Source organism: Zosterops lateralis (assembly GCF_965231275.1).
Source record: "Zosterops lateralis genome assembly, chromosome: Z".
NCBI lineage: Eukaryota > Metazoa > Chordata > Aves > Passeriformes > Zosteropidae > Zosterops > Zosterops lateralis.
The window spans coordinates 71,165,240-71,192,276 of record NC_139800.1 but is presented as its reverse complement, the minus strand read 5'-3'; the positions used below and the strand labels follow the sequence as shown (position 1 = coordinate 71,192,276).

At 40.9% G+C, this 27,037-nt stretch overlaps 1 protein-coding gene across 1 annotated transcript in view; it reads left to right on the top strand.

Annotated features, from left to right (window-relative positions):
* The window catches only part of GRIN3A (glutamate ionotropic receptor NMDA type subunit 3A), a gene marked incomplete at its 5' end in the record, with an annotated part of 67,935 nt that overhangs the window by 19,573 nt on the left and 21,325 nt on the right, over nt 1-27,037 (top strand). Inside the window, 2 exons of the mRNA XM_083884067.1 lie at nt 5,496-6,100; nt 11,790-12,837. Coding sequence (XP_083740193.1) covers nt 5,496-6,100; nt 11,790-12,837 — 1,653 coding nt within the window. The remainder of the gene's footprint in view (nt 1-5,495; nt 6,101-11,789; nt 12,838-27,037) is intronic.

Sequence of the window (27,037 nt, the reverse complement as noted above, 5' to 3'; positions counted from 1 at the left end):
TTCTGAGCTTTTAAACTCTCTACAAAAACATACTCTTTAGTGTGGGGACCAACCCAATTTGAAATCATTGTCTTGGTCAAACAATGTATAAGGAGATGGATGGACACGACAAGGAAAAAAGGAATTTTCGACATCATCTTACTCTTTTTTTGGTCCAAAGCAGGTCTGGGATTTTCTTCCTCAGAGAACCAGAAGTCTACATAGCAGAGGCAGCATAGTACTGAGGGCAGAGCAGGTTTTTTGCTGCAGCTGGAGCACACCTGCCCTCTGGAGCAGGCGGTGGGCTGGGCAGAGACTGGGATGTGGTGCAGAGGGGGCACCTTGGCAGCTGATTAGGAAGTGGGGGCAGGACTTCCCACAGTCTGTCAGCTGTCAGCACAAACTCCTTCTTGAAGTATTGCCATTTCAGCAGAGGCAGCAGACATTAAAAAAATAAAATAGCATTTTATAGCACCTTTTCTCATAGTATGAAATAAGGAAGTGCCATAGAATTTAAGGAACTGGGCTTTAGGCCTAAATTTTCTAATTTCAACCATGGAAAAAACAGTCCTCCCAGTTTTTGAATCTGTGACATCAGCTTGCTCACAGCTGCTGTTGAGCTGTTTATAGAGCTGTGAGCCCCCACAGTGGCACTGCAAGCCAGGAGGGCTTTTTTCCTTCAGTGGAACTTACTCAGATGTAATTACATAGACTGTTTTCTCTTTTGTGTTTCTTATCAAAAACGTGTATAATTATATATATATATATATATATATATGTAAGAACTGCTTTTGCCCACAAGAGTCAGAGTGGCTTAATATTTTCTGAGTGTTGTTTACTTTTGTACAGTTAGCAAAACAATGTTCGCATCTATGCTTTTAACTCTGCTAATGAAGCTATTATAATGTCAAATAAAATGTCACCGTGACTATGCCTAATTAGCATTACAAATTCGGTTGAAGAGATAAATGACCAGATCCTTCAGGGTGCAAATCAGCTCAGCTACGGGCACGTGTACTTGCAAAATTTACGAGAAGGGGCCTGCAGACTGATGAAATGGAGGCCCAGAAAATGCTGCCTTAATGAAATGCAAACCGTGTTTCAGCTGTTAAATGAACCTGCCCTCTCAGGTGTCTCAGGCAATGGGAAAAGCCTGTAAAAACCGCTCTGGTTGGGATGCAAAAAGGAAATCAGTAGTTACAGTCTCTGCTGATGGGCAGGAGAAGAGACACATCAGACCATGTAAAGCTTAATATTCCATGAATGGCTTGGTCCAGAGCCCACTGAAAGTCAGTGGAAAGACTGTCAGGAGCTGATCCAAAGGCAATTAGTCAGAAATTAGGGATTCAAGGCCTGTTCTTTAGCGGGTAAACAGTGAAGTCAGGTGGTCATGGCTGGTTTATAAAAGAAGAGCAGGTGACATGCAATAAAAAATTGGGCACTCTTGGACATAGAAGATGGTTCTGCTACTGGCACTATGTAAACACATTACTAAAAATAGATAACAATTAGCATTATTCAAATAAGGTTTAATTGTCTGTGTAGTTTGAAGAAAAACTGGTGCAGATCACCAGTCTTCAATGGCAACCTAAAGTCAAACTTTGAGACATTTAAACTGAATTTCCATGTGAGCTTTAATTGTAATTTTAACTGAAATAGTCAAACTCTACTAATTTCAAAGGGAGGTAAAGAAGGAGTTTGCCTGAGAACTTTAGTAAGAGTGGAGCAGAGCTCAATACACAGCTGAAATCTTGTAACTCTTTGTTCCTTTATAGCTACAAAGTTGTGCATGTTTCATTTCTCAGAAACCTTCACTATGAAATTGCACTCTCAGCAATTACTACTGAACGATTTAACAAATAATTGTTGAAGTTATTAATTAAAAAGGAGTAATTGTTGACTTTAAAGACGGACGAATCAACAAAAATTATGTAAAAGCATAAAGAACACTGTAATATGAAAGGCTCTCTACGGAAGTGTGGATTCTATGTATTTTTCTTCAACTGCAACCTACATACAAAGGGTAAATAAACCTTTCAAAATATAATTAGGAAGGCATTAAATCCAAACATCTCCAAAGTAGCATTCCCTTCCCTCAGTCCGAGCACAAAGGAAACATTAATTACTCTTCCTCCCAAATACCTACAGGGGTGTTCTCATGGTGTGCAGACACAATTAGCTGAAACTTAAGCAGAAGTAATGCCTGGTGGCTAAATTTTATGTATGCTATTATGTCAGAAAAATTCTGAAGACATGTTTGCAGTCCTCAATTTGCAATACTCCTCACAGAGAAAAGAGACTGTTTGCTGCTTTTTCAGGGCTGAATGTTTATCTTTCAAGCACCTTAGCAGGGAATTTAGCAGCTAATAAATCACAGTGATGATAAGCACTCCTGTCAGTGCATCTGTGGGCTCTTGAAGGTGATGGCTGAGGCACAGATGGTCTCACTCTGAGGAGCAACTCTATAGCAGGCTGAGTCCAAGCCAGGTTGTCCCAAATAACTCTTCTGTTCAGGGAGGAGGAGTGTCTCAGCGTGGGAATAGGCTGTTGGACCACACTAATGCATCCAGATGTGCTGCACATAGGACAGGGATCACAGTGCTGGAGCTTCTGAGGACTAATCCTGTGGATGTAGTTCTATAGGAGAGTCCACCCCTGCACCTGAGAACTCCCAGTCAGGTGGAAACTGCCTTCACCTGTATTGCTGAGTAAAATTGCATCTATTTTTCTGGCCCTGAGGCAGAGTTTCACCTTCTATGGACTGTGTATGCTTGGAGGTCCCAGGGTAATGCCCAGTGATCCTCAGATGTGGATATTCATCAGTTCAGAGTGTTCTAATACAGGAAGAATTGTTCAGTAGAGTAGCAGAAGAAGTCTTGCATTTGTGAAACTGCACATGTGCACTGGGCTTGCCATAAAGACACAGAGATCTTCAAAGAGCTAAACCTGCTGGGTGAGGTGGAGAACCAGTGCTCACACAATCTTATCCCTGCTGGGATGTTTGTGGATACTCCTACTCCCCAAACAGTATCCCAAATACGCTGGGACCCTAACAGCCAGTGCAGGGTATGAGAGAGCTTATTATCAGGTGCCAAAACCAGACCTAGGACAGGGTGAGCTGTACAAAAGCTCCCATTTATTTTTTGTTTCCTGGGCTGTTTGATGCAGCAGTATGGACACAGCTGTTACTGCAAACATCTGCCACTCTCTAGTTGTTTTTCTGCATCTGGTAGATTTCTTTAGTTGATCCCTGAGCCTATCCCACAATATGCATAGTACTGTGCTTGGGATGATGTTGTGTGCTGTTCTTTGTACATGCACAGAGTATGTTCTGTGTATACTGAAAAATTCATTTCTTCTCACTCACATTAACACTCAAATTAACTAAAGCTTGCAGAATTTTGCTGACGGGAGGTGGATCATTGTGTAAAAATATTTGTACTTGTCCCTAATCTTGGACAAAGAGGACAAGGCAAATCCTTTCTACTCCCATCTATTTGCAGTGAGAGACAAACTGGAGTTAATTTACCTGATTATCCCATAACCTCAGAAAATAAGTTTGTTGTGATTCTGTTTGCAGGGACTAGTTTATTAAAACCAGCTTCCCAAATCCATCCTGCACAGTGCTTTATTTCCCTCCTGAACTAATTATGTGTTTTAATTAGTAGGCCATGTTTTCCAGCTCAGAACTCAGAAATTCTGCACAGGTTAGTGCCTTGTGCACAGAGTAACTTGTTCTTTATCAAAGAGTCATCTTTCTTGTGTCTTGCTGGCAGTACATGATGTGCATTGTGGACAGTGATCCATTTAATTAGCTTGTTCTTGTGTCTTGGTTGAAAAAAAAAAAAAAAGGGCCACAGGTACCAAACCCAAGAGATAACAAAAAGAACTGAGAACATCTTCAATAACAGCATTCTTTCATATTTAAACTATCTGGAAAACAGACAATGACTTCATGTAACTGCAGATTAACACAATGAGGGCTTGCTGGTTATAACCAGTAAATTGCTCTTCAGGGTTTGGAGGTGTTTTTTGTCATTTCACCCCTTACATCTGTGTTGGAGAGCCCAGGGTTTTATTTAGTAAAACTAGTGTAAATTGACTCATTATCAAATTATTCTGAATTCAAAATGACATTTCTAAGATCCATACAAATGGAGTCTGTTATTATCAGTAAAGTACTTTTAAAACCAAAATGACATTTTTTATCAACTTTGAAAAGGTTTGGTTCTTCACATAATACAGATTAACTACTGAGGATGCAAAAGAAGAATGAAGAGATCTAAAGTGTTTAGTAACATAATGATAAAAAGATAAAATCCAGATATCTGTGTAGGCTAATATACAATCTGAGTGGACATGAATGCAGACAAATGCTGACATAAAGTCACAATGAAAATCTCACAGACCAAAAAATGCACTGGAACAGGCATGACATTTTTTGTATAGTCTCATGGCTGGAATCAAATGCCAGTGTAAAGTGATACAACTTCTTTAGGAGAGCTACAGGGAAGACTGTCAAGTTCTCAACTAAAAGCAAAAGTTGGAGTAATATATAATATACTAGCTGAAAGCCTGGTAGAAACATTTTTGTAGGGTAGAGAATTATTTCATAGCAATTTCCAGAAATTGCTTGGATTCTTTAACTTCTTTCCATTCTTACTAGAACTGTAAATAAAAAAAATATTTTTAAGACTAGGGGAAGGAGAGGAATGAGAGTAAGGGAAAAGAATGATCAATGAACTACTCACCCTAAGGGAACAGAGGAATTAGCCTCAAATCCTCCCTCCTTCTCTGAAAAATATAAAGCCAAGGGCAAAGGTGTTGGGAAACATAATGGGTTAAGTCTACAATAGCATCAATGACATGGAAAATATGAGTATGGAATGCTTCTTTATCAAATATTTTCCAGCTCAGAAATCACAGTCTGCATATCTTAGCCTTGTGCGTTCAGTAACTTGTCCTCTTTTGTTGGCAGTGCATGATGTGCCTTGATGGTAGACTGTGATCCATTTTATTAGGTTACTCATATGTCTGTGAAAAATCCTCCAACTACACACACACATACACACACACAAAAAGAGCTGTAACAAAACGAACTGAGGGGTTTGCTTTACTTTTTCTTTTTGTTTACCAAAGAACTTTCCAGCATCCATTTGTAAATGGGTCTGACTGAACTTGAGCAGTATGGTAATACCTTCTCATATCCCTGTTACGGGTGCAGGGAAATCTTTGCTTGAGAATGTTTTGAAATTCAAAAGGACAAATGGGTAGGAAGAAAAAAATATTGTCAGAAACGGTCTCATTAATGACTGCTGCAGTTGAGTCAAACTAGCAGAGGAAGCTCATGAATCACAGTCCATTTAAGCTGGGTGGGTATAAATTTTCCTGCTGCTCACACAGTTCTGTTGATTGGCAGGTGGTTACTTTGAACTAAAGGAGTGTATAAAAATTAATCAGACTCATTAGCTTGTGTCCAGTATATTTCTGATTGTCTTTCACCTTTTTAACCACAGAACCCCCTTCACCTGCAGATGAGTTTAGAAAACTCACTGAGTTCAGATGCTGATGTCACTTTCTCGATCCTTGCGATGAACAACTGGTACAATTTCAGCCTCATGCTATGCCAGGAGGAGTGGAACATCACAGACTTTCTCTTCCTCACACAACAGAGCTCCAAGTTCCACTTGGGGTCCATTATAAACATCACAGCAAACCTCACTTCAACCAGTGACCTTCTGAACTACTTGCAGTTTTACCTGGAGAGCATCAAAGACACGACGTCAACCATGGTAATGTTTGGATGTGACATGGAGAAGACGCGGAGGATTTTTGAGATAACCACACGGTTTGGTGTGATGCCTCCAGAGCTGCACTGGATTATTGGGGATTCACAGAACGTGGAAGAGCTGAGGACAGAAGGTTTGCCCCTCGGTCTCATTGCTCATGGCAAGACAACTCAGTCAGTCTTCGAACATTACGTGCAGGATGCCATGGAGCTGGTAGCCAGGGCTGTGGCAGCAGCCACCATGATCCAGCCTGAACTGGCTCTCATTCCAAGTACAATGAACTGCATGGACACGGATGAAAGGAATATCACTTCAGGCCAATATTTGTCAAAGTAAGTTTTCCTTTTTTTTTTGTTTTTCCCTTAGGTAATATTTGCTGTATTGCAATAAAAATAATTTTATTCTCCCTCCTACCATTTTCTGTGGGTTAGCTCTCATGTTGCTAACCCTCCCTCACAAAAATGTTTGTTTCAGTATTTCCTCCTGCTTCTTTACTTCTGAGCAGATAATGAAATTTTAACTTTGCCACAATGGGAGAGAAGCCAGAACTCCAAGATTCTGGTAGAAGACACTGTTCCGCAGAAGTAGAGATCATACAGTAAACATAGGCTATTACAGACTGTGCTCTGAAACTTGTATTTATATTATTCATGTAAGGTGGGCTACTGTCACATTCTCTGAGATTTTGAGTGTACAAAACACAGAATATTTGCATTATCTAAGCCCTCAGACAATATCAAGATGTGTAGTGGCCCTTGATAGTATGCTTCCATGGAAAAGAGGTTAAAAAGATGCACCTTCATATCCTCAGAGGGCTTCTTCTGGTGAGAGCACTCAACACACTAGAAGTACAAAGTCCCATCTCTGCTGCATGTCACTACATAGAAGTTGTTCCCAAAACTACTTGGGTGTTGCTGTCTAGAAATATTATAATTTTTAACATATGAGTGGAAAACGTGCATGGTTCTTTTTGAAAACAAACAAAAATGTCTTGGTTAACTACATAAATTCATCACTTAATCTACATCCAGCAACTGTTGCATGTTTTACCCCCATTACATCTGGTTTTCAACTTAAAGATCTTGTTGGATGGAGTTAGGATAAAAGTTCTTGAGGCTTTTTGTGTTTAACTTTTTTTGGAAAACATAACTTTTTCTTGGATATGCCTGCACAATAATGTATTAACAGCCCTGCTCAAATCACGACCATTTGAGACCCCAACATTTCCTTAGTCCACTCATCCTTTCGGAGTCAAAAACTCCAAAGGGTGATGACACAATGCTTGGGAAATAAACACTGGACCAACTCGCAATACCCCCGTGACTTGTGATGTATATTTTGCCTCATTATTATGGATATTTTAACTAGGTTGTAACTGAAAAGTGAAAGCAGGAGGCTTCTTAGAGTAACAAGACAACAGGAGTTTTATGAATAGGCTTTTTGAGGTTTGAAGAAGGGATAAAGAAAAAGGAAAATGAAAGTAAAACACTTAAATATATTAATGAAAAATAATTCATCATCATTGCTCTCTACAGAGAACCATTAGCTTTTGTTATATTTTGGGAGACAATATGCAATTTCACATCTGTGAAATGTCTTTTCCCTTCACATTGGTAAAGTTATTGTGGAAGTGAAAGAAAGGATTATGTGCTTCACCTTATTTTTTCCTGTACATTTGCTTGTGAACCCTATTAAAGAGAAAATAACAGGTTAGAGAAACCTTTGTCCTAAATCAGTGCAGCTGTTTTTGCAGTGTATGAGCAAGACAGATACCTGATGGCCAGAACCGATGTATTTGTGTCAGCAGCATCACTATTAACTCTGAGTGGTGCCATTAATTTCTCAGGTGTGACACGCTGATGAGTGGCTTCACTGTGACCAACCTTGCCCATCTCACCAGGGCTTTCAGACTTTTTTAGCCTCCAAAGATGAAGCTTTTGTCTGGTGCTTAACTGCTTGGAGCTGCTGTGGGTGAGGATGGAGAAGGGGATTATGGAGAAGAAGCACTGCACAGACCTCCACCTCCCCTCTCCAAACGGTGGATGAACAGCAGCCCCACTCTCTGGCACAGACAGAGCTTCTTCTGCCAGCACTGATCTCATACCTTGGCTGTACAGACATTTAAGTTCACCTAGGAGCAGAATAATGATCTAGTGCATGGCAAAGCATGCTTATATCTATGTGGATATGGATATAAATATACATCCCCCTGAAGATTTTGCTGTAGTAAGTCACTGTCCATCATTCCTCTTATAATTAGATTGATTCCCTCATCTATTCTTGCCTTCTCATGGGAACATCCTTGTTGATGGAACAAGACATTAAAATTTCAAAGTCTCATCTTGTCTTATAGATTTAATTAGTCTTACAGTTTTAACTCACCTTCTTGGGTATTTAATCAATCTGCTATTTCATAGAGCCATAAAATCACAGAATGGTTTGTGTTGCAAGGGACTTTAAACATCATCTCATTACACCCCCTCTTATGGGTAGGGACACATTCCACTATCTCAGGTTGCTCCCAGCCCTGCCCAGCCTGGTCTTGAACACTTCCAGGGATGGGGCAGCCATAGCTTTCTCTGGGCACCCTGTGCCAAGACCTCCCCACCCTCACAGGGAAGAACTTATTCCCAGTATCCCACCTAACCTTGCCCTCTGGCAGTTTGAAGCAATTCCTTCTTGTTCTATCAGTAAGAAGAACTCTACAGCTCTGTTAGAGTCCCTTTAGGTACTACAAGGCTATTAAAAGTTCTCCCCAGAACCTTCCCTTTTTCCCTGCCAATTCTAGTTCTTGCCTCCAGTAAGCTTCCCAAAAAAAGACGTGGAATGACCCAATTATCAAGCTTGTGAGAAAATCATTTCATTAAGTCATTCTTAAATACACTACAAAGATACTTCTACTGAAGAGTGATAGTACTATGAAAGATCTAAGGAGCAGTTCTTGTAACAAAGCACATGAGAAACAAAGCTGAAATGAGCAAATGACAGACTTTGGACTCATTGTTCAAACTGAAGTGACTCTGATAAAGCTCTGATGCAGTTATCACAGGCTGTCAGTGAGAACTTTAGCTCTCATATATTGACACAGCTTTTAGAAAATTCATTCAGCTGTCAGACTTAGGATCTGGCCCTTCACCTTCTGAATTTTTTGCAGGTTGTCATTAGCCCTTCTAGAACAGCACTGCTCAGATACTGCCAGCGTGTCTGTGCAATACCCAGCACTTGTAATTCCCAAAGATTCACCCTGAAGATTTCTAGCTTAAGAAGCATAGTCAGAGCTTCTTATCTGGTTCCTAAAGTTATCAAGTAAAGGAGTTTTCACTTGAAGTGGCTGGCATGAGTTTCAGTGGTGCTGCTCACAGTGCATGCAAATGCTCAGCAGCCGCAGCTGCTTGCGTATAAAGCAAAGTGTTGTTAAAATGCTTCTCCAGCATGGTTCCCATCATTTATTTTGATTCATGTTCTGTCACTAAAAAAATGCAGAACATGCAAATTAGTTGCAAAGGTAAGCCACTAGCTCGATGAGGAGGTGAAGTTGTACATTTAAATGCTGCTAAATGTCTTTCAGGGATCCGCTCCTAACACAACCACAGGACAGGTCCAGAGGGCTTGTTCTGCCCTCCTGGGTGTGCTTACTTCTTTTGTGTGAGTCAGGGAACACTGTGCATTAATTCCATATTAATTCTCATTTCACCTTCAGAAAATGAATGTAATGTGTAAAGCTATTGTAAAATGAATGTAATGAATGTAAAGCTATTCCATAGCTTCATTTACTCCCAAAGCACCTGCTTTGCAGCATTCTCATGCCCAGGTAGTGCTGTATTAGCAACATGGGGCCAAATTCATGAGAACTTTGCGAGCTTATTCCACCTGAGGACTTGTCTCCCTCAGTTTTTGCCATTTTTGTGAACTGCTAACAGTGTTTTATGCACAACTCCTAAAGAAATTTTCATGCAGGCCCATCTACACATGTGGAATGGTTTAGCTGTTGCTGTCACAGTGATGACTTTGGCCTGTGCACCCAGCACAGCTTGTAAAGAAATTGCACATTTTTTTACAGAGACTGAAGAAGATAAGAGAGAGATAAAACCTAAACAAGTTTATGGGCACATAAACCTTCCTTTAGTGCTAAAGATTGCCTCCTCCCATCAACTTTGTCTTAATAGTGTTTACATACACAAACAGGGAAGTTACACCATCAGATAGGAAGCACAGATGAGGAGGGAAGGAGTGGGCAAACAGTGACAGATACCACTGATTAGTGGAGCTATGGTGTCCTTTAACACTGAACTAAATGTTAAAGGATTTAAAAAATGAAAACTGCATTTATAGTTCATATACATTTATATTTATAAATACCTGTCCGCCTTTTTAGGCATGACTTCCAGACCCAGGCTAAAACATGTACAGATCATCTGCTTTTGAGAGTATTGTCTGTATCATCTTTCCCAAACTCAATGTACTCGAAAGAGACTGAGCAAGGACTGTGAAGCTGCCTCAGAGAAGGCTATCACACACATAACCACACTCAAAACTAAAGCATTTACTTCTATAAATTTACCTTTGCAAAGGGCTAAAATTGATAGGACCTTGAGACTTAAACAGTGCAGAGGTTTAACTGCTGAGACCCCATAAAAACCATCAAAAGTCATCAAAACAAAGTGTAGGGACCAGACAGAAGTATGCATGTACACACACTTGCAATTGATTTCGCCTTTTCAAATCAATTTAAGGGGTTTTTTTATCTTCTGTAACTATTGATAAACAGTTAACTCTACTTAAAAGTTTATGTCTTCCTTATTGAGGCTAGAATGAAAGCCTTTATACTGCTTCCAACACTTACTTTTGTCCAGTTTTCAGGACTAATGTGAAGTGCTGCATTCTGCTACAACAGCTGAGTAGTCTGTCTTCCGAATGCCTCTTACTAAAAAAAAAATGCACATGTGTGGTTTTGCACCATATTAGCAGCAATTTAACTCAGTTGTTTTTAATGGAACCACTGCTGTAAGTCTTGTGCAACCCCTGCCAAATGCATAGTAGCTTCATTATTAGCAGCGTGCACTTCAGCTGGTCATGGTGCTCACACTAAAAAGGATTTTCTCCTTCAAACACTTAATTCCTGCTGAGTTCCCAGCTCCTTTATCCATATAATTTTTAGCCTCTTTGATGATGGCTCGCCAGAAGATGAATTTCACAGGCAGGCTGGACAACTCCTAGCAAGCATTGCCTTCCAACACAAAGAAAATAAGCAACTTTATTGTCAGTATCTGGAATAGTAAAAGCCCAGAATTCTCAATGCAAAATGTGCAGTGCAAAACTGGCACACTTCATGAGATCTGCCTCAATGGCAGCATTGCACTTTTAAGAACATTACTTTTGCACATTTTTTAAAAAACTGCTTTTTCTGGTGTTTATTTTTGTAAGAATTAAGACTGACTGTCCTAGAGCAACCATCTTTCACTTTCTTTCCTTACTTTATTCTGAAGTGTCTAACAGTGATTTACCAATGCCAAATTTGCATTTTTGAATCCAGATTGGTTCGCTTGAGAGTGCTTGAAAGCTGTTGACAGCACTTCAGTAGCCCCTCTTATGTAAGCTAGATCTTACTGAGATTATAGCATTTTTCTTGGAAGGACATTTCATACATAATTTCCACTCTTCCATTTTCATATATATTTTTATCAAGGAAAGTGACAGTGGATCTGGTGAGTTCAGCTTAGAACTAACCTGTGTTTCATCAGTTTGTAAGGCAAAGGTAACTAAAAAAATTACTGTTCTTGTACTCATTTTTCTTAGTAAGTAAAAAATAGATCTTTCCCAAGGAGTTTTCATTTGCATTAGATATTTAGGAGAGCATCCCTATATAATTTAGTCATAAATTATGTGGCTGGTTCATTATGCCATAGGATCTATGTGCTGTTAATGATCCAGGTGTTCAACAACATCCCCATCTACTCTCTTCAACATCAATTCATGGTTCAGCTGTCTGCTTCTGATCACCCTGCTTTCTCCCTCCAACAGGTTTTTAGCCAACACATCTTTTGATGGTCTCAGTGGCCACATTAGGGTGAAGGGCTCATCCATAGTCAGCTCAGAAAATAACTTCTTCATCTGGAATCTGCAGCACGACCCTGTTGGGAACCCGATGTGGACACGCCTGGGGAGCTGGCAAGAAGGAAAGATCATCATGGACTATGGAATATGGCCAGAGCAGGCACAGAGACATAAAAGTCACATGCAACACCCCACACGGCTGCACCTGAGGGTGGTGACTCTGATTGAACATCCCTTTGTCTTCACAAGGGATGTAGATGATGAAGGTCTTTGCCCAGCAGGGCAGCTGTGCCTGGACCCATTGACCAATGATTCAGGTGTGCTGGACAAGCTGTTTGAAACCCTCCAAGGGGGCAATGGCACTGTTCCCATTGAGCTGAAGAAGTGCTGCTATGGGTACTGCATTGACCTGCTGGAGAAGCTGGCTGAGGATATGAATTTTGATTTTGACTTGTACATTGTTGGGGATGGAAAATACGGTGCCTGGAAAAATGGACACTGGACTGGGCTGGTGGGAGATCTTCTTTCTGGTACAGCTCACATGGCAGTGACATCATTCAGCATCAACACTGCCCGAAGCCAAGTGATTGATTTCACCAGCCCTTTTTTTTCAACCAGCTTGGGGATCCTGGTGAGGACCAAAGACACTGCAGCTCCTATTGGAGCCTTTATGTGGCCACTTCACTGGACTATGTGGCTGGGGATATTTGTTGCTCTTCACATCACAGCTATATTCCTCACCTTGTACGAGTGGAAAAGTCCTTTTGGAATGACCCCTAAGGGAAGGAACAGGAACAAAGTCTTCTCCTTCTCCTCTGCCCTCAATGTGTGCTACGCAATTCTGTTTGGAAGAACGGCTGCCATCAAACCCCCAAAGTGCTGGACTGGAAGGTTTTTAATGAATCTCTGGGCTATTTTCTGCTTGTTTTGTCTGTCAACGTACACAGCCAACCTAGCTGCTGTCATGGTGGGAGAGAAGATCTATGAAGAACTTTCTGGAATACATGACCCAAAGGTAAAGCATGTCTGTTGTTATTAACTCAGCCTTTTCTTCTCTCCACTAAAAATTCACTGCTGCATAATTTATGATTTCTAACAGAATCAGAAGGTGATCTTTGTGTAAAACAGTGGTTGCAATTACTTACAACCTCATGGCATTTTAGGAGGAAAGTTCAGTGAGATAGGGCCTTTAAATACCCATAACAGGTCTTTAAATGTGTAGGGGGAAGGATTTAAAAGATTGAAGGTGAGGGGAAAGATGAAGTAGTCTCATGTTGTCCACTACAGAGAAGAATAGTGGGTTCTACATGCAGATTAAGGGTTTAAGTTCAGCTCCAAGTTCTCTTTGATGGGAGTTGTTTAAATCAGTTGGATGATTCAGGTCATCCTGAGATCTACTCAAACAAAACAACTGCACAGAACAAGACAAAACCTTTGATCCTCTCTAGATAGGATATTTCAAGTATTTCATTCTTCATAATGCTGCTGGCAAAGGCATTGCTGACAAAATTTCCCATGAATGCTAAATGAAATGTAGCAGAACTGAAATATTTTGAAAAACCCTGCCTTATTCATCATCAAAACACTGGAACTCACTTTACAAGTAGTCAGGCATTTGATCTGCAGCGTTGTTTCTTCTGGGGAGCTGAGGAGATGAGCAGTGTTGTAGACAACCCATCTGCAAAGAGTTCAGACTTCCCAGAACTTCCTCCACCTGCTCTCTCCTCCTTCTCAAGGAGTCTTCAGTTGGAATTTAAGTCCAGTCATTTTATAAGACTGTTCTTAATTTATTTACCACTAAGTAGTGATCAGGAAAGCAAGGGGTAGAATGGCTTGTACAGAGAATAAATAGATAGATAGAGTGCAGCATCCTCTGCACTTGACAGTCACTCCAGAGGGCACGGTGGCAACAGCAGATTTCTCTTGATCATGTGGCACTTTTTGCAGTGAAGGTCTGATTCTAATACCCACAGTTTTGTACTCATGACCTAACTGCTGGTACAGAAGCCATCCACCATGTGTTTGTCTCAAGGGACTGAACTGATAGATTATTGTGTCACTGTAAAAAAGTAACTTTAATGACACGAGAACAGTGCATACATCTTGCTTTTGTAAACTGTGTGAATAAATGGTACATATGTTCCTCCAGACAGCAAAGGCCAGGCTCCATCTGTTATATTAGTGAAACATTGAAGCCAGACTAATGACCAGACAGTTTTGACTTTGTGAGTGCAGTGCCTGACTCACTCCCTGCAATGTTAACTAGATGGTTTCTACCAAAAATGTTATATACAAAGAGCAACAGTTTTGTGGCTGACCCAAGGCACTCTAAAATTGATTTATGACTTAAAGCAAATTGCTTCTAATTATCTGCCATTCCCCTCCTAGCAAAAAATATCATAAATATTACATTAATATCTTCATCAATATAAGGCACAAAAATCCATTATGTGTGATTTCTTCAAAGCATTCTGAAGAAGCTGTTGAGCTGTCAGATGAATTTCCCCAGCTCCAGGTATATCTCTGTTACACTGCTGTGTGAAGCCACAATGTTGGTTTGAAATTTAGGTTAGTCCTCTACTCTTTCCATGGGCATCTTCTCATCCATCAAATCAAATCAAATTACATCCAACTACATTGTATTTTTCAACATTATTATTGTGACCACATGCAGAATGTTTAAAACAGGTATTGGGAAATTCCTGCATCTCCAAGGAAAATTAAGTTATTCTAAAGCTGTGTGATTGAAGCTTAGTGCAAAACATTGAAGCATGTCGGGTGCTGCAGACACAAATCTTGGTCCAGAACAGAAACACCAATGACTCCTGGTTGGTAACTTCAGTGATACCATTACATTCCATTACTAGCCTTTCCTAGAAAAGCACTTCTCTGCTTTATGGAATAAATCAAAACCTCTGAGTTCCCAGTTGGGAACTCAGTTGGGAATAAGTTCATTATATAATAACACTTGCCATTCTGGGAATAAGGCAACACAATTTTAGGAAAGAAGATGATTTTCTGCTATTACATGAGCTGCAGAATAATTTCATGTATATCGTTCATGCATTTGCCTCCAAAGTCTTAGTCTGAAAGAGCAGTTGTAATAGAAAATACACTGGTTTGACCTTTGCTCACACAGAGCCTGAGCTGTGGCTATTCAAAGTTCTCTTTAAGAGTTAAAGCTTAGGTTTAGGAGATGTTTGGGGCAGAACAGTCACACAGTTACAGGCACCACGTTTTAGTTAGTTAATTAAAGCATTTTTTATATGACTAAAAGATTTTAAGCTTGGGTTTTTCTTGCCTGATATGTTTACCTCTTTCTTTTTAGTGGTGGAGACTTGTTTCAAAAAGAAGGCAGCTGGAGAGAGAAATAACCTTTTTAATTTAAATATACTTCTAAACATCCTTCTGCTGCTCTCAGTGTACATGTGCCCTTTGTACTGTGCTTTTGAAATTTTTTTAAAAACAAAGCCCAAAATAGAGGAGCAGCCTTCTTGAGGTGATGTAAGACATGTAATTTCTTTAGGCTGTCAGCCATAAATGGCAAATCCCGTCTGAGGTTGTGAACAGTCAGGAAGGACAGAATTAGAGCTATCTCAGTTGGACCTTTAAATGCACTAATGATATAGAAGAGAATACAGAAATATCATCAAGCTGCTGAAGGGAGGAGCAGCCAGTGAGACAGGAACCAGAAGGAAAGCAGTGAGAAGAAGGAGAATTATTTTACTGGAATATGTCTTGAATTTGGGGAACTTGCTATGTATTTTCTGTGTAAGAATCTTAACTCCTGCAGGTCACGCTTCTGCTTTAAGTGTCCATCAAAGGTGGTTCCCCCCTTTCCTAGGAAGTACAACAGGACCCAGTAGGTTGTAGAGATCTTGAAGCAATGTCCTGTCACCTTAAAATCTAGTTCTTCTTACAAAATTGGCAGGTTTGGGCCACAGCTGCCTCCTCCCCCCTCATTTTCTAATTGTACAGGTTTTAGACATCATCTGTTGCCGGTGGAAACTGGCAAATAAAGCTGTTGTGTCAACTTTAACATGTTCAGCCTCCTGTTTGAGAGCACGGGGATATAGCTACAGGACGAATGTGCTGGCTGCCCAGATAGAGCATGCATCCATGTCCTGAATCCCTCTTAAGAAGCTCTCTACAGTACAGGGCAAGGAAGTTTAAAAGTTTGTCTACAAACAGAGGAGATAAAGAAAAAAACATTGTATTCACATTATTTAATCTACTTTTATCCCTTCTCTCATATGAATCACTTTTTCTTCTAATGTCACCTCTTAGGTTGCACACAAATATTATAATATTATTCTTTTTCAGAGTGCCTGGTAGCCCAGGTACTCAACAAGAATTGAGTTCTTTCCTAGATTCAGATATTCTTCCTCCAGGTATGCAGACCAGGAGCCTGCCTTGGGGATGGTCTGACCACAGAATCACAAAATGGTTTGGGTTGGAAGAGATATTAAAGACTACTTGGTTCCACCCAGTTGCCATTGGCAGGGATACCTTCCACCAGGTTGCTCAGTTATATATAATTTAGTCTTTGATACAGCCATGCATAAGTCCTGCAAAGAAAACATTTTGCTCTGCAAAACAAACCATGGCAAGTGATTCTGCAGGATTCTCCCCAGAGAGTGGAGGGTTTTTTGTAGCAGAGGGAACTTTTGCTTTTGGGTTTTTCATGCAAGAATACATATTAGAGATGCACCATGAAGTCCTGAGTGTACTGGGTAATTCAGGTTATTTGAGGCAAAAGAATTCTGGAAGCTCATAGGGCAGAAGAAATATTTCAAATATGCCAAGATGGTGGCAAACAGCAGCAGAGGGAGAGGAGCTAGGCAGATTTTCCATAAGGTAATCCAACACCTGGCCTTCCTTTCTGCAAAATGTGTTGTTCTTTCAACAATTTAATGAGCTTTTTGGATGCTCTCCCCCCATTGTGACTTTCGTGACAGCTGTCAGCTTTTCTTTCCCATCTTTAGTACACACTTGAGTAGCCATGCCTGTTCATTTATTCTGGTTATGTTTTTACTTCTGTGCATCACTTTACCTTCAAAAATACCCCTTGGCAGTGGCAAAGTTCCTTTTTGCGTAATATTTTTTGACATAAAATATTGAACCTATTTAGCTTTATTTAACAAAAAAAGGGCTACTCCTGTGGGTCTCATCAACAGCAATTTCACTGCGTTGTCTCTCTTAACTTTCCATGTCTGCAATGAGGTCATAAGATATTATTTACTCAGTCTACTGTACCTTTGCAGTTATAGTTTGTACAGGTCGACTGCTGTTAAGGCACTGGCTTCAGAACAAGATCACCTAAACCAGTCCCTGGAAGTGCCTCCTTCTCTCTACCATGAATGGTGGTGTTTTCAAAACTCACCAAATTAAAAAAAAGACATGCCCCAAGCAATACGCTGCAGACACCTACAGTCACTCTGACAAGTTCCACCCAGCAAGTCCTTTAAACAGCCGTGGTGTGCATTGGGGTTAGTCCCCAGAAACTTCTGATCTTCTCCTAGTTCAGTGCCTGAAGACTTGCTCTTATGACATGCCGATCTTTTTATTACAAAACTAAGCTCTTTGAGTGATCCAGGCAAAGTATTTCTGGCGTTTTGTTAATCAGGAATTCGGTATGTACAACCACCCAGATATTTGTATCTAGACATATAAACCGTGAGAGTGCAAGCTCTCATTTCTGATTTATGAGCATCTTACGGCCCTTATTTTATCAATTGAATACTTTGTTGTTACTTGTACTAACACTGTCCAGAAATAAACTGGCGAGTAACTGCAGATGAGCTTTAGCAACACCAAATCATAGAAGAAGAAGGGTCAAGTCACTCTGTAGAGCATTTTCATCATTAAAGGCATGATTCAAATACTCCTTCTTGGATGATGTTTTCCATTTTGTTCAGCAATTTTTAGAGTGAGACCATAACTGTTATGTGCTTATTGGTAAATTTTCTTCCTGAAGAAGGAATTTTTGTAGGAATTACACTAACAGAAATTAGTGCTGTGGTCTTTCACTGCAGCAGCCTGAGATGAATCATTATAAGGAGCACCACTTGAACTGCTATGTTTTAAATAGATAATGAAGTAGCATTTATTTAAATATGCATTAAATGCATTAAATTGTATTCCAAAAAATTAAGTTACAAACTCAGTGGAATTTAAAGAAACCTTACTTCTGCCGTGGGGTTTAATATTTTTACAGGACCACAGGGTTCTTTTTACAATTAAAAGAAGGAACTACAGAGCATGTGTTTCTGTGAGGGAAGTTACTGGGCACAGGAAGGTCATGTTTCACAACATCAGAGCCTGCTAATTAATACATGGTGCTTTTCTGAGTATTAATGAGTCAGTGAAGGATTTGAACTCAAAAGGACTTCCAGTGTCACAGAGAGCAAAGTGAAAAACTCTCAGACAAAGGCAAAATTGAGTATCAAACTTCAGCCAGAATAAAAGAACTGCAGATCTGTCTCATACAGGAATGAAAGGCACCTCCAATTTATGGAGGTGAAAATTTGACTTCTTTAGCTTCCCCATGCAATTTATGGTGGTGAACACTTCACTTGTTTAGCTTCCCCATCACCTCATTGAAGATTTCTAGTTAAAGTTACAGCTTTGGAGGCTTAGAATCTGTTCAGCTCAGATCTACATCATTCTAATACTAATTTTATCAGACAATGCACTGCTGTTCTTGCAATTCTGCAAATCAAGTTTCCTTTCCCAATGAAACATGCTTTTTTATGCCTTCTTGACAACAATTGTCTTTTTGCAAACTTTGTATATTAACCCTTACTGCTTCACCTACACTCATTGCCTCACGCTGCTACTGGCTGCCATGCTCTTCACCTCCCCTCATTGTTTGATCCAAAGAATTTAGGGCTGTGTGTGGAAGGGAGAAAGTCCTACTGTCTTCATTCCATGTGGTGCAGGTCTTGAAGGTTGTTCTTCAAGCACCAGAAGGAAGTAATATGTTTTAGCATTTTCCCATCTATGTGGGTGTCAGTTTTTTACTGTCAAGCTAAATACTTAAATACGTAAATGTCATAAGATCTTTTGAAAACAGTACATTGAGCCCACCACCAGAAATAGCAACTGCATCATAGGTGGGACTCAGACCCTCTCAAGAAATAATGCAAGTGGAGGATTACAAGAAGTTACTGAAGTAACTGGCAAAAAGTAGCAGTGAATAAGCTGATCTTACCACTGTTGGAGTCCAGACCATCCCTCTGGGCACCCTGGATGGTCACAGACCTTGGTAGAGAGGCCTGGGACCCAAAAAAGAGGGTCTAGGGTCTGGCCAGGGGCTTTTCCTGGCACAAAGCCCAGGAGAACACAGTCTTTGATTTTAGTCCATGAGGAAAACTTCTTAGACAGAGAAGAATTGCAAGTCACAAATGTGTAACAGAGAGTAGTGTAGTTTGTCACCGGGTGGAAGATTATGTAGTTTTGAGATTTTTAGAATGTAGGTGCAAGAGGACAAGATGGAGATTTTAGGGTGGTGCCCTGGGTTCTTCTTGTTCTCCCTTGGCATCCATCTTCTTCAGTGATGTGGGTACCAAGTAGTTTGACAGGATTGGGGTAAAGTAGAAATGACCCTGTTAGTATAGGTGATAGACATTGGTATGAAATGGTAAATAATAAGTATGTAGTTATCTGTATAAAGGCAGAGTGACCTCCCATCATGGGGGGAGTCACTTTGTGTCCGAGCTGCTGTGAACATCTTGACCAGACACAAAGAACTTGTAAGATAAGAATTAATAACACGAGAAACCAAGAAAACCAAGACCTTGAGACTCCACATCATTCTCGCACTGAGCACAGACTCAGACTTAAAACTTTCAGAGGTCGGAGAGGGAAAAACACTCCCTCAAACCCACCAGAACCACCAGCCTTGGAATCTCGGGTCGGAAAGAAACATAAAACCTGAGAACCACCTGACAGGTGGAAGGTCATATATGTAGCTGACTTAGCAGCATGGAGAATGTTTATTATTGTTCACAAAAGTCACAGCCATTGTGATCTACAGAGACCAGAGTGCTAGTCTGGCTCACCTTTCTGGAGACAGAAGTCCTGCACTAATCTGATGGATTTCAGCAATGAAAAGGATCCAAGTCCTCTGGAAGAAATAGTGGTTTTCACTGAGTGCATTAAGATTTGACTGAATACCAGGTAAAGTCAAATATTAAAGCCTTTCTTTCACTGTGTAAGAGGCCAGGGTATCCAAGTATGGCTGTAATTTTTTGTTTACACTTCATGCTTAACACATTCCTCACTGATTCCAAGAAAGAAAAGATCCCTCTCGGTTCCCATGTTGGATCTGTCAGTAACACAAGACTCCTTCTGATTTACCTTCATTTGTTGCCCTTGAATCCAAAGAGAATAGCAAAGAGAATATCAAATAACGTGTTGAAGAAACGAGGACTGTGCAGGTAGACAGTTCCACCATCTACAATTGGAAGCCTCTTGATCCTGGTAACTCACAACCTGTTTACAACACAAACCCATTGTATGTTCCTTTCCTAGAAAGCACAGAGCACTATTCTTGCCTTACAGGTTTAGGCAGAGGACTGTTTTCAGCCCTGCCAGCCAGGGGATAGTTGCCATATGGCCAGGAGGTAGGAGGACTGACCTTCAACCAGCAACTGCTGGAGCAGAAGAAATTTGTAAGAAAAAGGATTTTAAAGATGACAGTTTTGAAGGTGGTAAACTACCTGCACTTCGAGTTGATGCCACATTAGGATTCCTCCTTCAGCCATCAGATGCTTGTAGAAATTTGTGATAGCTTTTCATCCAGAGACTGCAAACTCAGGATGGAAAGACAAGAGGAATCCTCTAACCGGAAATCTTCTCTGGTGTCTCTTTGGTGGCCTGAACATATTCTAAGAGACACAGCTCTCCTTTGCTTGGTAGTAATTTGAAAAGGATTTTATCTGCCTGACAGTGCATTAGCCCTGTTTTACAGGGAGCAAGCAGAAGAACATGCTGGATAAAGTGACTTCATCTGGAACACCTTTATGGCTCCTGAAGTGGAATTGGAAGCAGTGATCTACTGCCTTTTGGGAATTGTATCTCTTCTTTTCCCTCATTTTTTTTTTCCTCAACCATTCTTTTCCCTCATCGAAGCCTACCCATTTTTCTTACAATATTTTACACTTTCTACCTTATAGTCCTCAGCTTTCCCAGAATAAATCACAGCTCAAAGATTCCTCTGTCCAGAAAACTCTTAGAATGCTATTAAGAAACAGAGATAAACACACCAGCAAGTTCATGTTCTCCAGAGTGCTCTTCTTACAGAGCTTTTTGCACTGCCCAGCACCAGGCAACCCTCAGAAATTAACCAAAGACCTGAATCCCTAGTCTCAACCCTGAGCTGAACAGCTTTTCCAACACACAAAGGAGCAGAGCAGGTTTTTCAGGTCTTTAATTATCAGCACTCACACAGGAACCATGAACACAAAGGTTCATATTTTTGAGAAGACCCAAGTCACAGTTTTCTTTCATGTATTCCCTTGTTGCAGTGACGAGAATAAACTGTCAGGAGAGGACTGTGCACTTGTGTCTAGATTGAAGCTGCTCATTGACTTCAGTGCAGCTGTCAGGTTTTATCCCAACTAATGACCTCTCTGAGCTGGATTAAAAGTGACAGAATTTTAAGGAAATCTGTCATTACCCTGGCAAGGAAAGAATCAGCTCCACCGACACTTTTTGCAACAGAGAAGCAAAAGCGTTGATTCAAATGTATTCTGCAACACCCTCTCCTGGAGGCCCTGAGAATGTCTCAGCTTCCCAAGCCTGAACACTGAACACATAAAACAGTTCCTGATCAAAACTTCCACTTCCAGAAGTTGAGCTGTGAATTTTCATCTGCTAAAATCTGAAATTCTTGTGCTTCACTGTGAATAATTTTCTTTCATCTCCCTCCGCACCCCATAAATATTCCCTAGTTAGTTTCACTAGTTAGTTTTCAAAAACTCCTGCATATAAGAAGGGAAAGCCCATGAACAGCTTTATATTCATTTGTGGTTGGGATTTTTATTATTATTATTATTATTATTATTATTATTATTATTACTAGTATTTAACTTGTTCTGTTCATTTTCCCCTGAAACTTTGTTTAGCACTTCCAATTGCTTATATTTTCTCACTGGGCTATGGGAAATCTATTGGTGGATGCGAAGCCACCTAAATGTGTGAATTACATAAGGCAAAGTAAAATACTATTGCTTTATGTGTGAGAGGCAGAAGTGTTGTTGTAAAACAGCACATTTCTAAGACCACAACAGGTCTTCACCTAATGCTACCCTTCTCAATTAACAACTGAAACAGAGCAGATTTTCAAGATTCTGCAGCAGTTGCCTGGCAGAGATCATGCTGGCAATTCTGCTGATACACACGGTGTCCATTAAACACTTTACTTGGTGTTGTACCAGGTAACCAGCACTGTTGTGGAAGTGAGCTAGTAAAACCTTTTGAACCATAGTTTTTTCCTCAGAAGTTGTTGTAAAAGTTAGGGAAGTGTTTCAGCCATGTTCCTCCTTTCTATGTCCTATTTAAATTAAAGGGTAGTGGTAAAAGCTAAATCCGTGTTAAATCTCAGCTACATATTGGATTGCCTTTTTCTCATTTCTCTCAAAAAAATAGTTCATGGAGTTGAATTTGGGCACTGAAGAGGACAACAGAACAAATTACTAAATGTTTCTTGTGAGTTGAGATCATGATTAGAAATAGAGTTCCCAAAGCATTTTTCCTCCAGTTCTGTTTCACAGAATGGTTCTGAACCAGACTCAGTGAGGCATTGCTGCATCAATCAGGTGCTGGGAAGGCATTTCCTGGATTTTCCTAGATTTCATTTCTGCATCATTACTTATAGAAAATAGCCACAATTTCCTTTCCCAACAGCTGCTCTGTTTAGATGTTCATTGTTTCCTCACAGGTCACTCCATGGGATCAGAAGGCAATATTGTATTGCCTACTTTTGTGGAGCTGAGACCATAATTTTTCTGTACCTGGGGTTCTTTCAACAAAAATAAATGGCAACTGAATGGGAATGCAAACCTCAAGATGATACTAAACTAAACCAGGGCATCAAGGGGGGAAAAGTCCTTGAGGCAAATAATTTGGTTTTGCAGCATTGGAAAGTCTATGAAAGCCAGAATGTGCTAGAAAGACCTCAAAACCCCAGAGTCCCACAGCCTTGAGTGTGCCAAGGTTAACTGCTGCATTTTCAGTTTTATATCCCTACCAGTACTGGAGATTTCTGGGCCTGTTTCCTTTCAAGTTGGCATCTGGGTGTTCTCCCCAGCTGACAGCATTCTGTGCAATGGCAATGCATTACATAAAATGGAACGTGGCAAGTTATGCAAAACCGCTGTCATTCAGGATTGTGTTTTCCTGTTTCTGCTGCTGTGGTTTCATCACACTGGTGTTTATCACATTGGTATTTTCATGCATAATTGGCACCCCAAGCCATAGATGTATGCAGATGCCCAATTCATCTCAATATCTTCCCAAATAAAATGAGTTGTCCACTTCCCACTCAGCAGATGTTTTAACAACAGCAGGCCGAAACCAAGGAGATCTGGAAGAAAGGGGCCAAGCCAAGGGAACTAGTTGCTCAGTGTTTGCTTTCAGCAGATGCACAAACATTGTTTGTCTGGGAGCACCATGTTATGCAAGGCACAGAAGACTGAGAAGTCCCAAAGCTTGTCCTGGCACTGTCAGAAAAGTTGGATGTACTGTAAAGCTATTGTGATTTCTTAATCACTGCATGGCCTCCCTGTCTCAGGGCTCAAGTGACTCAACAGCCATTTCACCTCCTCATGCATGGCAGCATTGACATTTCCCTTTGTTTTCTTACACAGCACAGAAAAACATTGCCTCTTGTTGGTTTCCTTACCCATGGTATGTTTTCTTCAACAGTGAGACTCGTTCTTGGAAATGCTGGGCACAGTCCATGTGTCCTACAGTAGATACTGTCCTGGGAGGTTACAAGGACAACAGTTTTCATAGGGACACCAGTTCCAGAAATCAAAGCTCTTTAGCCTTTCTCCTGGACCTTCATCCTCTACTTCCCAGCAGCATGTCTTAGTTTTTCCTCCCAAGACTGCTGCCTTCACAGAAGATGGAACATATTCCTGAGCCATCTATCCCTGTCTTGTGCAGCAAGATCCTCTGGTCTTGGCATACCACAGCCCTGAACCTGTGAAATTCAAGCATGCAGTGTTCAAGACAAGTGCTCAGGCCCCTCTGGCTCCATGTCCCCCCCCATGTCTTCAGTCTGCCCCAAACACTAGACCAGATCCAAATGGGTTATCACCACGTGCACCAACAAAACTTCATGTGCAACACCTTCCTCACAGTAGAGTGTGGAGCTGGTTCTAAAACTTCAAGAGTGTACCTAACGAATGGCTCTTGATGGTATACACCATTTCTTCAGATATAAAACTCAGTTCACTGGTATGAAATCCATGATCTCCAGTATTTGAGATGCAAAATCAATACTGTTAGCTGCTGGAGCTGTTATCATTTTTAGGAGAGCCACTAACCAGCAGCACTAAATAAGTTTCTGACCTCTTTTAGCTTTTAACAAATAAAATACTAAAATACATTACCAGTTAATAGCTTTTAACACAGCTAGTCAATTGATATGTTCATACCCTTGCTGTTGGACTGCCCAGGCTGTTGGTGTTTCCCTGCTCAAGCTCACAGCCAACTGCAGCTAGCTGTGGTGGCCTTGCCAGGTAACACTCAAAGGGCTGGTTGCTTGATAAACACTAATGGGTCTCTTCAGAAGAGAGATCCAGGGAAAATTTCTTCGTCATTAAGGGTTGTCAGGTGTTGCCCAGGTGTTGGGAGTTGGATTTCTCCTTTTTTACTTACAGAATTTTTTCCCATAAGTTGCTAGGAAACTCGCTACTGGGTACTTACGGGTATTTAAGCAAAACAAAAGAAGGGGAAAAAGTTGATAAAGGAGTGTAGCATCTGGCTACACTTTTTTTGCCTCTGGTGAGTTTCTCTGGGCAGAGGTGGTGGGGAAGAGAGGGTCAGGGAACAGAGATGATACCGTGAGTTTTTTTGGGGAGCAGATAAAGGACAGGGCTAGGGGCAGCTGCTCTCTCCTGCATTTGGCATCGGAAGGAGGATGGGCAAGCTGTTGGTTACTGCGGGGAGAATTCACTGTCACCCCTGGAGCCCAGTCCCAGGGACCCACCACAATCCGCTCCTGTTCCCGGGAATCCTGATCTGCCTTTCCCTGCCCTGCTGGAGCCGCCGCTGTCCCGGCCCCGCCGCTTCTCCGCCCTGCCCGGGGCCTTTGCTCCGCTGTAGCCCCGCAGCCCCTGCCCTGCCGGGACATCCCCACGGCTCCAGCTGCTCCCCAGGAGCTTCTGATCCATCTCATCCCCCGGCTGGGACTGCTGCTCATTCCTGCCCTTCCAGCTGGGGGCTCCTCAGAGCCCTGCAGGGGCACAGGGCTCAGGCTGCCCCAGGGTTTGTGGGGCAAAGCCTCTCCCCCATCCCCTCCCGTCTTGCCGTGGAGGCCCTCACGGGGTTCCTGCTTCTGTTTTGGTGTTAATGCCACAGTTATTGTTGTTTGTTTGCCTTTTACACATACTAGTAAAGAACTGTTATTCCTACCCCTCATATCCTTGCCTGAGAGTCTCTTAATTTCAAAATTATAGTAATTCAGAGGGAGGGGGTTTACATTCTCCATTCCAAGGGAGGCTTCTGCCTTCCCCAGCAGACACCTGTCTTTCAAACTAAGACACCAGGGAAATGGTGAAGTCAGGATCCCTGGAGGGTTTAAAAGACCTATAGATGTGGTGCTTGGGGACATATTTTAGTGATGGGCTCAGCAGTGTTTGGGTTAGTGGTTGGGGTCTGATCTTTAGGGTCTTTTAAGCCTAAATGATTGTGTGATTCAATGATCTGATAGCTAAAGAATTTAAATATCTTTATTTGACTCACTGCTATTTTGCAATATCTGTACCCATGACAAACTTCACGTCTTGTTCAATGAATTGTCAAGCCAGGACAATTGTGGTGATGATTTTCTTGGGACAGAGCGTGCATAAACCCCACTTCAGTGTTACCTCAGAGCCTCCCTCCAGGTTTGGACAAACCTTGTTCTTTCCACTTCTTACAGCCATAAATGTCTGATTTTGGAGGGATTTTTAAGCCTATCTAAGCCAAGTGCCAAGAAAACTCATGTCTGGAGATGGATCTGCAGCTATTGCATTCATTTATTTTTAATTGTACTTGAGTCACCAGCAAATCTCTTGGTGTTCTGGATACAAAAAGTGTCAGCATTCCCTAGTGCCCTTTACCTGCTTTGTGGTGGTTATTCACCTCTGACACTGAGTGCTGAATGAAGAAACACAGTATAAACACAGAAGCAGAGAACCCACATAGTAGAAATTACTTTAATTTCAACAGCTATTTCTTCCAGTAAGCTGGTCTTTATATTTGCAATTACTGGTATAAAAGTAAGTAACTGCCTCCCCTGAATTACAAGTTTTAAAAAAATAAATACATAGAATCCATTCTTGATTCTTCAAATGCTGATTTTTCAGACCTTTTGATTTTTCTGAAGCCCTAGGCATTAACATTCCATTATTGGTTTATAGAGAACAGAAAGTATAGGACTTTCAAAACATAAGAAACAGAAAAAAAAAAAAAAAAGACAGCATAAGAAACAGAAAATATTAGAAAAAAGAGACAACTTGCCTAATTAGGCAAGATTCCCAGCAAGTCTATGGCATTTACCTATCCTGTCAAGACACAGATATTTTTGGTTTCCATCTTGTCACATAATCTTCCCAGGACATGACTACAGAAGGTAAGAAAGCAGCAATGACAAGTGATGAGTCTTTTTTCCATCCTGAAATTTTTATCTTCTGTTGAAGCAAGTAACCCTTAGCAGTCTTAGGAAATCATCAGTGGAGTGTTTTTGGCAGCATTTTGAGCTGTCAATCCGCAGACCTGAAAGCAAACCTTTTGCCCCTGGAGATAAGCAGCAATAAGAAGAAAACAGAAGTCCTTAAAAGAAGTAGAAGATTAAAACAACTGTTAACATTTATCCTTCGTAAAAGGAGCTGATTAAATACAAAGTTGCAGACATATAATGATGCTTAAGAAAAAGCAGCAATTACCAGAAGCAGGTGCAGCACTGGATAAGGGATGGCTGAACAACTCCCTTATACAGA